Here is an 11,141-nt window from a genome sequence, read left to right on the forward strand (position 1 = left end):
AGAATGAGAGCCACCGGCCACCCCTCAATGTAGTGCCCTTGCACGTGCTAAATGTTTATGAAAAGAGTAATTCTTCGCATACAAGCAATTAAGGCTTGTAAGCATTACAAGTTCAATTAAAACTAACGCTCAAAACAAGCTTCCAATCATTTTTTTTTTCTCTTCGTCTTATCCTTCTTCTTTTTTTTTCGTTTCTTGCCTTCTCTTTCTCCTTCTCCTTCTTCTTCTTCTTGTTGCACGTTCTTCTTCCTCTTACTCTTCTTCTTTTCCTTTTCTTTCGTTTCTGCACGTTCTTCTTCATCGTCTTCCTCTTCTTCTTCATTTACATTCTTTTCTGTTTTATCTTTTCTTTTTTCGATTTTTTATGGTGAAATCGTTTTTGAAGAAGAAGAAGCAGTAAAAGATGAGGAGGAGAGAGAGAAAGAGTTCTGAATTATACATAAGATATATTTTAACGAATTTTGGGTGTATTTCTTTAAATCCTTTGGGTGTATTTTCTGTAATCCTTTTGGTGTATTTTCTATAATCGTTTGGATGAATTCCTGTAACCATTTGGGTGTATTTCTGTAATCATTTTGGGTGTACTTCTGTAATCGTTTGGGTGTATTTCTGAAGTTCTATTATCTTCAAAAGAAATACACCCAAAATTCGTTGCATAATTCAGAACTCTTTCTCTTTCTCCTCATCTTCTGCTGCTTCTTCTTCTTCAAAACGATTTCAAAGCTTGATTTCAGAAACCATGAAAATCGAAAAAAAAAACCGAAGAGGAAGAGGAAGAGGAAGAGGAAGAAGAAGAAGAACCGTTCTGAGTGTAGCGCTTTAAAAACAGAAAACATTGAATAACGCATTAAAAGGCTAGTAACTTGTAAGACTTGTAAGTCAAAAAGACTTATATGTGTAGCACTCCTCTTATGAAATTCATCACCTTTTTACAAGAAACTAAAAACAATTCAATGTTTTTAGAATTTAATTTTGAGACACTCATACTTATAAATAGTTGTATTCGTATATCTAATTATATAATATTATATTCATATATCTANTGACTCGTTTAAAAAATTTTAAAAGTTTTTTTTTGGTATTTGAGTTTTAACTTATAAAAAATCACACTAATAGTATTTGGTATAATTTTTTGGATATATTTTTAACTTTTTAAAAAGTTATTTAAGAGTTTTTGAACATGTTAAAAAATTTGATTTCTCTCCTTTTCAAGAGTTATTTATCACTCTTATTTAATGCACAATTTTAAAAGAAATACTTCTATAATAACTTTTCAAATATAAAATAACGTATTTATAAAATATTATTAATAAAACTCTTTATATTTTAAACTCCTTTTTCAAAAGAACTAGAATGAGACCCGCACAATGCGCAGCCAGTAAATTAATGATAGTATATAATAAATATTAAAAATTGCTATGTTTTATAGAATTAAATTAAATATGTGTAAACTAAAGTTAAATTTAAAAGGTATTTTGTTCAAAATAATTTGTAGTACAAAAAATTTGGATGTTGGAATTGTACAAAGTGACATCTTTATTTAGTGGTTTGATTTTTGCATTTGTTTTGGTTGATGAACTTAGTCTTCTTATGCTCGTCCTACTTTTTCTTTATTGGTTATTATTAGAGTTGTTACTTTCTTCTTTCTATTGTAGATTCTTGTGAAGACATGTTCTTTATGAATTGTTGAGTTGTATGCACTTTCTATTGTGTTGTTTGTTCCATCTTTGCATGTATATTTTTCTTCCAAAGATGTGTCTTTAATTTGTATGATTTTCATTCTCCTTAATCTCTTGATATGCATGCAATTTTCCAATGACATCTACAGTAAAAAGAACAAAACTGTATAGAATTTTTTTATTAAATAAGTTATTTTTAATAAGAATAATTGAAATACTATAAAGTGAAATTACCTATTAATATTTTTCTTTGACCCACTCTATCAAACAATGTTTCAAGTGTTGCGAATTCAAAATAGTATTCGAAAATGTTAATTTAAAAATACAATAAATATGTTTGTTTTGTACCTTTTCATCTAATATAATTATTTCTAAGCAAAGAAACTCTTCTTTATTTGTGGGTGTTAATGTTTCCTATAGACGAACCATGTGAACTTTGATAAACTAATTGTTTGTTTGTTTGTTTGGTGATATTGTCCAATGAATGATGCTCCATTGAGTAAGTTTGAGATGTTATGTAGTGCGAAAATAAATTTTTTGTGCTAACTTTGGTGTTATTTAAAGAAATAGTGATAAGAGACTTATATAAGTAATTCAAATGGTATAAAATTTAAATGTTTGTAACATAAAATTTATTATAATTGATAGATTATTGTAACATTTATAATATGGATGTTTATTACATTTAATGAGTTATTTATAAAAATTAATAAAATAATTATTAGAGTTGTAAATTAATTGTATTGTTTACAATAATTTGGATAAACTTATTCATCTACTTTTATATATTAATAATAGATTTATTTAAAAAATTTACCCAAACTAACTTTAAGTATCCTTTAAATTATTTTTTAGTCAATTTTTTATTCTATTAATTTTAAAAATTGAAACACATCTAGATTTAGTGTTTTTTTTATTTAAAATACAAATTTAAAAAAATAGTTTAAATCAAATTAAAATAAAAAAATTTCATTTTAAATATCCAAATCTGTTCTAAACTCTTATATACTAACACATTCAAAAAAATCCCTAAAATCTCAAAACACTCATCAATTCTAAAATTTTACTGCGACTCTCATCCTCGTGCTCCTTCTTATAGCTGCACTCTTATTGCGCACCGTACTGATCCTCCTCTTCCACAATTGGTCATATACAAATTTCTTTCTTTTCCCTTAGAAAGGATATAATTTTACTATTTCTGTTCTTAATTACTTATACGGCTTTTTTACCTATATGCACATGTAAAATATATTTATTCCCAAAATGCGCACGGTTTGAAACTCCTCCTCAAATACGCACTGCCAACTCGCAAGGGACAAACACAAAATGGAAATAGGAGGCATATCAGAGATGGTGCCCGCGAAATGGCTCCTGACTTCTAACACAAACCATTTCAATTGCGTCAGCCATGAAATGGAACACCTCAACTATGACACACACGAAATGGCCCACTTCTTGTATGAGGAGCACGAATTGGCCAAGTCAGTGGAGGCACACACGAAATGGCTCTCCTCACATGTGGCAGACACGAAATGGCTCCGCGGTCAGTGAAGCCAGCAACTCCCAGTAGTTACAGTTCCCATACGAGCATGCAGTGGGTGGATTGGGAGGCAATGTATTGTACTATTGTGGGTGAAGCAATATAAAAGGGGGTGAAGGGGAGGGGACCAATTCGAATGGTAGAAAACAGGAGAGAAGTAGTGGGGTTTAGTGTGTTGTGTTTTTTGGTGGGATAAAAAAAATTTTTGTGGTGGATGAATATTTTTTTAATTCATAAAAATGAGTGGTAGTGAAATTAATGTGGATGAAACGCTTAATAGGTTGGATGAATTTTACATTTCTGTTCATTTACATGTGAAGGTGAGTTTTTTAAATGAATAAATAAAAAATTTTGTTAATGATAAAAAAAATTGTTGTAAATTGAATAATTGTGTTTTGTTGATTTTCAATTTCAGCCAGCACGTGTGTTGACTCCGCATTGCATAGTAGTTGATATTTTCTCTTCAGACGAAGCAGATCCAAGTATGGAGATTAGAAGGCAGATGCTTGAACCGTATTTAAGAAGAGCCGGATTCTATTATGCGTCTTTGATAAAACGTTTTGAATACGACAACCCATTGATTAGCGCTCTTGTGGAAAGATGACGTCCTGAAACTCACACATTCCACCTTCCATGGGGTGAGTGTACTGTTACTCTAGAGGATGTTGCCATACAGTTGGGGTTACCAATCGACGGTGAGCCGGTGAGCGGCACTCTAAGGTCATGGAGTAAGTTTCACCAGAGAGATATTTGGCAATGGTGTGAGGAACTATTCGGTGAAGTTCCTGACGGACATGTTGGGACCACGAAGTATAACATAAAATTGAAGTTGCTCAAGAGTAGACTACAACAGATGCCTCTTGACTCTCCCAAAGATGTGGCGGGGATCCTCGGCGCTGATTAACTCAAGGTAGTATTGTGCCTGCTCTTGCGTCTTCGAGTATGCCGCGTTAACAAGGTGCCTTTTTTGGCTTTCTTACTCTTGAAGTTTGTTGCAAAGTTGGACGCAATGTGTCGGACACAGTAAACATTGTGTTCCCATCCACAACCATCTCGCTCGACCGCAGCCTTTATAGCTACATGCCTGTTAGAGATCAGCAGAACTCCCGGTTGAGTAGCCACATGTCTCCTTAAGTTGGTCAGAAATAAGTACCACGCATCTGTGTTCTCCTTTTCCAAAAGCGCGAAAGCTATCGGAAGTATGTTGTTGTTTTCGTCCTGTGCTATTCCAATCAACAAGGTTCTCGTGTACTTACCATACAGGCGTGTTCCATCAACCGAGACCAGGGGCTTGCAGTGCTTGAATGCCTCGACACACGATGGAAATGACCAGAATACTTGATGAAACATGACACTGTCACGGTCGAGCGTGTTGCCAACGTAGTATGGTCGGGTTTGAAGGTCGACAATTGTACCTATGACGAAAGTGCAAATTCATAAGTACTGAATAATGAACACAAAACAAGTATGCAATCCGAAAAAAAGGCTTACCTGGAATGAAAGTTTGCAACGCATTGAAATATCTCTGTAGCTAGTTATATGAATCGTCCCAGTCTCCATAGATTCTGGCTATTGCCTTTTGCTTCACTAGCCAAACCTTCTTGTAAGACACCTTATATCCGCACGCCGACTCCACAAATCCTTGCAACACCTTTATGCAAATGGTCGCGTCTGCCTGAACCATGGGAAATATGTGCTGACATATGACATTTTGAATCAAGTTGAGCATGATCTTGCAACGTCGTAGACGCCAAACAACTATGAGGCCCCTGGTATTTTCGAACTTCCCAAAATCTGGACGCCCTCGTCTTTGCAACCCTGACCATCCAGCAATATTGGTCACCAAAAAGTTTGCATCGACATACATACCCAGTATGATCTGACTCCACTACTTTGAAATCTACACTTCGACGGATGTTGTAGTTCTTAATAGCAAGCATTGCTGCATCTTTATTCAGGAATTTCAAGCCAAGCTCTAGCTCTATTTCACCGGTCAAACCATAGTTACTGGGTATGTCCTCCGCAGTTATCGAGTTCATTGGACCAAGACTCAGGTGCAGGTAGTGGTCGGGGGTGCTGCTGGAAAGACCTCTAACCCTTGCCACATTTATCGGTTCGACACGAGTTGGGATAACCCTATCGCCCTCAAGCGGTTGGGTTTTCGGAACAACTTCTGCTTCCTCTTCGCTATCATCTTCAATCTCGTCTTTCTCAGAGGAGTCAACCAACCCGTCGGTCATTCCTTCCAGATATGCAACATGGACAGTGGGGGAGGGACGTCGGTGAGGAATTTCTGCATTCTGGGCGGGGGCCACGAAGGCGTTAAAGGACGGACTGCGAGCCCTACCAATCTCCAAAAACGGAATGCATTCACCAGCACTAGAATTTCGCATTTCCTCTACGTTATTCGAACTAGATGAGCTGCCCCCTACATCTTGGAGTTTCACACAAAATTCCATAGAATAGATGCTTCCAATACTACGATGATACGAAAACACCATCGACACGTACTGGTCAGATTTAATATGCATTTTCTGATATGCAAACGAACTTGCTACCGTAACTGGCATCCTATAAATCAGCGTACTGATCTCCTTTTTTCCAACCAATCTAGTGTTCATCAGAATCAGATTTTTTAGCTGTTGTAGAGATGATTGTGGAGGAATCATTATTCAAAGTGGGTCATCACACATAAAGGTTACTCCTTCGACTGTTTGCGAAATTTTTTCATTGGGATATATGACTACATAAAGGTGTTCATATGCCATTACCACACCAAAAATTGGTGAAAGCAACTTCTATGAAAATGAAATTTTCGGAGAGGAAGGGATGGTGGAAGAAGTGAGAATTGGAAATGTGGCTTTAGTTCTGCAGGAGAAGGGTTTTTATAGCCTAGCCGTTGTTCCAATTCGTGTGTGGTACACACTGAATGTCACATTTCGTATGCGGTACAATAGACATGGAGTGCTCAATTCACCTCCGCCGTGCCCCCATTTCGTGCTTGGCGTCCATGACTTGTTCGTTCCATTTCGCTGCTGCCACGAAGGAAATGGGCTATCCATTTCGTGCTTACTGAACCTGATATGGTTCGCCTATTTCGTGGGCATCTTGGGTGAAATGATGTTGAAATTCATTTCGTAACTGCCGTACAAGAAATGGAAGTGCGCATTTTCATAATAGTTTCCACCTATGCGCATTTTGGGAATAAATATATTTTAAATGCGCATATAGGTAAAAAAGTCTAATTATACATGTTAAACTCAATAATGAAGACTAACGAAAGAGTCAACTAGCTCGCAGGTAACTTTTGGTTAATGAATTTTGTTAGTATGTCTATGATTTTTTTTTATTGTGTTTGTGATGATAATTATTTTTTTGCATTCATCTATTTAATTTAAGATTTGTAATATTAATATAATTTGGATGTATCAATACCTAAATTTAAATGTGTTTATATTGTTTATTTAATTTTAGATGTGTTTATGTTGTTTATTATGTTTTAATTTTTTGACATAAATTTTAGATATGTTAATAAAATATTTAATGTCCATTCTTATAATTTTGGATGTGTTTATTTTATTCATTTAGTTTTGGATGTATTTATGATTTTATATTATTCATTATTTCTAAATTCGTATATAACTTTTCAGTACAACTAGATATTTTTTAAATATTGTTCTTTATTCCACTTTTAGAAGAGAGAGAAAATAAAAAATAAATAATTTTTTTGATTTTCTAAATAAATAGTATGTAAAAATGAATATTTAAATTAATTAAATAATAATAAATTCTTACAAAATTGACCAAAAAAGTGAATTTTAAAATATAAATAATATTTTTTTTTTATATTGGGTCCAACAAAACCAAATGAATAAATAACAGTTGTTGCTAAAATACTTATGTGATTTTTGAAGAATCAGGACAAAAAAAAGTGGTTACAAATTTTATGATGTGATTATGAAAAATTAGTGCATTAGAAGTGGTTATAAATTTTACAGTAATAATATAATAATAAATTAAATAAAAATGATAATAGTTTTTTAAAAACAGAAAATATGATTAATTTAAAAATTAAAATAATAAAATATTAAAGTTATTATTTATATTTATTAAGACTTAATTTCAATTCTAAATACATATTATTCATGATGTCTAGTAAAATTTTCACTAATTTTAAATAAAATTTTTTGAATTTTTCTTAATAAAATTTTGAATGTTTGATATATAATTTTAGACGTTTATTTAAATATTAATCTGAATTATAAATAACATTTTAACTAATATTAATTGATAAATAATTAATTTATCAATTAATTATAACCTAAATGATATAGTTTTTTTATCTTTCTCTAAAAGTTTTAGGTTTGAATTTTACTTTTAATTTTGGAAAAAAATTAATAAAAAATTAGTTTTCTAATTAAATTCAATTTTTATTTAAATAATTTTTAATATGTATAAAGTATCTATATTTATTTTGATATTTATATTTTTAATTTTGATCTAATAAACACAAATGTGCCATTAAGTAAATTTCATCCCCAAATTTTTTGTATTTATTTTTGAGAAGAAAATTTAGCAAGAAAATGAAGATGAAAAGGAGAAGGAGAAGGCAGGTGAACATGAAATATGGCCTTATCCTCTCCCTCCTTGGGCGCACACCATCACCACCTTCCACCTCTCAACACCACACATCACTCCTCTTCTCCCAAACTACTCTTTCTTCATCCACCGCATTTCTCTTCTTCTTCTTCTAACTTCCCTATCATCATCAGAACCGCCACCACTCCTCAGACTGAGAAATGGAGAGCTCAAGTCTCATTCTTCCCTGCTTTCTTGAAGAAAGGCGGCAAAGATGCCAACACCATCAAGCAAGAGCTACTTCAGGCCATTGCACCTCTTGATCGAGGTGCTGATGCCTCCCCCGATGACCAGCAAACTGTTGATCAGGTTTCATTTCCTAATCTTCTACTATCTTCTTCAACTTTATTTATTTTTATCAACAGTGTTTAGTTTTTGGATGCGGATTTTATGATTCCAGAGAAGAATACGAGTAATAAGCCCAAGTTAAATCCATAATTCATCAAAAATTGTTATTGAGCTACATTTCCTACTCATTAATTACTTACTTCAAAAAGTTTATGATATCATAAGTTGGGTTGAATCCAAATTTTTCAAGTATTTTTAGTGTCACTGTCCTAATAATTTAATTTGCTAATAATACATAAATAATATTTGATATTATAAAATTTGAAAACACTAAATATTGAAATTTATTGAAAATAAATTTGTTTTATTCAGGTAGGGTTGGATAGAATCGGATTGAGAGATTTAAAATGTACAGGTTCAATTAGGATAGAGTTTAAACTTAAACTCTAATCTACGTTATCCATTGCACTCAATTGATTTGGTTTGCTTAAATTTTATATAGTTTTTACAAGCTTTTATACCATATCATAAAATTACTTATTTCAAAAACTTAAAGTGGTTTCATGAACTTTTTTTCATATTTACAAATATGTAAATTATATATGCATTATTCTTTGGTATATTTGTGAGGAAATTTTGATGTAAGTTGTTGACGTGCATGTTCATTGTTGATTGTTGGGATTTATTTCCATCTAAATAGATTGCACGCAAACTTGAAGCAGTTAATCCTACAAAGGAGCCCCTCAAATCTAATCTACTTGATGGCAAATGGGAGCTTATATACACTACCTCTCAGTCAATCTTGCAAACCAAGGTAAACCAATACTACTATTTCTATCATTGATAAATAATTGATTAGCCTTTTCATTTTCTGTATGCTTTCGTTAATATCATATATTGAATGACAGAGACCAAAGCTTTTGAGATCAGTTACAAATTATCAAGCAATCAATGTGGATACCCTTAGGGCCCAAAACATGGAGTCTTGGCCATTCTTCAACCAGGCGCGTACCCATTATTACTGCGAAATTCAGATAATTAAATTGTATTTCACATGTAAATGAAATTAGCATTTTTAAACTGTGTAGGTGACAGCAAATCTAACACCTCTAAATGCAAGGAAAGTAGCTGTACAATTTGATACATTCAAAATCTTAGGCTTGGTAAGTTTTATTCAGGGTGGGTTTCGATAAATTATGACTTAAATTATATTTTGCAATGTTAGTTCTTCATATAATTTTATCAGGCTTCTTCAAAAGTTCATAGCAAATTATTACTTGACCTCCTTAATCTTGTGAGATTTATAATAAAAAATGTGCAGATACCTGTGAAGGCACCTGGAAGAGCCCGTGGTGAATTGGAAATTACATATTTAGATGAAGAACTTAGGTGAGTTGCCACATTTTATTTTGGTCACATTTACTTTGTATCCCACTTGGGAAAAGCAATGAAATTAAACCCATTGGAACTTTTTCTTTAGCTTCATCTCAATTTTAGCTACCTATTATATATGACTTGTTATATTATAGAGTAGAAATTAAATATTCATTGTCATGCTTGCTTACTTGATTAATTATTATCATAATTCAAAATAACAGAGTATCAAGAGGTGACAAAGGAAACTTGTTCATCTTGAAAATGGTGGATCCATCTTACCGGGTTCCTGTGTGAAAATGATGTATTCTCAGCACTTCTATTCTCTGACTCAACTACTTGTTGAAAATATATACTAGTTGAAACTTGTAGTAATTTTCTGCTGCAGTGTTGCTATTCAAGTTGACTTAAAGTCTTATACGGTTAAAACCATTTTACTTTTAGCACTCTTCTTGGTGTATTAAAAAAATAATAATCTGAAACTAAGACTTGTGAGTACATCCATGATCCACCCCTTGAAGTTTGTTGTATTAAGTGGAGACTCTGAGTCTGAGACAAAATAAGTGGTTGTCAAATCTTGATACTTGATGTATACTATATTATTTGATTTGATTTAATATCTTATCAACTAAGCTAGGGATTCAGGAAAACAAGACAGCTTGGAAATGTGCCATTAATTAATAGGTGCTTTCAAGCGACTATGTTTTTGTGTCCACGGATCCATGTTAGTCTAGCCAATACTATTGAAGCATATGATGATAGTTTAATTTTTTTTTGGACCTTCTTAAGTGAAGGATTTAGGTGAATGATCAATTAATTATTATAACATTTGGTTTTTTGTCATTGTAATAATTATGACTCGTTCAATAAACCACTATTAACATAATTAAACAACTTCTAAATAAATTTATGAAAAAAAAGGCTTCCTTAGTTGGTGATAAAGAATTTTCACTTTCTAGTGCAAAAAAAATACGCAATTTGCAAGCTAAGTAGCTGTTGTCAAGGAGTGCTTAAAACAAAGCTTGCCTCTATTTTTGCAACGTGCTTGCTCCACATTGTTACTAATGTTACCACGGAGATAAATCAATTTAAATCTGTAAACGTGATACATCTCATTTACTAGAATTCAATTAATTAATTGGTGAATGCATAGTAACACGCTTACATACAGTGCTAAAGTTTTTTAAGAATAACTCTTCATGATAAAGATATCAAGTTCAAATACAATGGTATAACTCATCTACTTAATTACAATAGCAGTGATGGATATATAAAATGTTACATAATAATAATGTGGGTGTGTGAGTTACTGTGTTTTTAAGCATGGAAAGTAACTCACATGTGTAGGGTTATGTATATAACTATATATATTATAAGGTTTAATATGTTGGAGCCTTGTCCTGCCTGTTTGAACGGTCAAAAAATATTTGAAATAGCGAAAATGAAAGCGGGCAAATTTTAATTTTGAGGCGCAACCCTCATTCTCCAAAAATTTTCAACTTGAGCCAAACAGACAACTAACAAAACAACACAAACTTTCCAGAAAATTAAAAAAAAAAATCCCAAAATCTTCTCTCTTCTTCGTTCTTTTTTTTTTTTTTTGCAATAAAAAAAAAACACTG

The 11,141-nt window shown here is 32.4% G+C and overlaps 2 protein-coding genes across 2 annotated transcripts; one reads left to right on the forward strand and one right to left on the reverse strand.

Annotated features, from left to right (window-relative positions):
- Window positions 1-4,119: 4,119 nt before the first annotated feature.
- LOC107468772 (uncharacterized) lies at window positions 4,120-5,888 on the reverse strand. Its single transcript, XM_016088136.1, has 2 exons — window positions 4,871-5,888; window positions 4,120-4,634 (listed from the first exon to the last, which is right to left on the reverse strand). Exons 1-2 carry the CDS (start codon window positions 5,886-5,888, stop codon window positions 4,120-4,122), a joined length of 1,533 nt encoding a protein of 510 aa, XP_015943622.1.
- Window positions 5,889-7,812: 1,924 nt separating this feature from the next.
- LOC107468834 (probable plastid-lipid-associated protein 4, chloroplastic) lies at window positions 7,813-10,151 on the forward strand. Its single transcript, XM_016088209.3, has 6 exons — window positions 7,813-8,166; window positions 8,846-8,959; window positions 9,054-9,149; window positions 9,234-9,308; window positions 9,467-9,534; window positions 9,744-10,151. Exons 1-6 carry the CDS (start codon window positions 7,846-7,848, stop codon window positions 9,814-9,816), a joined length of 747 nt encoding a protein of 248 aa, XP_015943695.1. The 5' UTR covers window positions 7,813-7,845; the 3' UTR covers window positions 9,817-10,151.
- Window positions 10,152-11,141: the final 990 nt, after the last annotated feature.

The sequence above is a fragment of the Arachis duranensis genome, chromosome 10 (genome assembly GCF_000817695.3).
Source record: "Arachis duranensis cultivar V14167 chromosome 10, aradu.V14167.gnm2.J7QH, whole genome shotgun sequence".
In the NCBI taxonomy this organism is placed as follows: Eukaryota; Viridiplantae; Streptophyta; class Magnoliopsida; order Fabales; family Fabaceae; genus Arachis; species Arachis duranensis.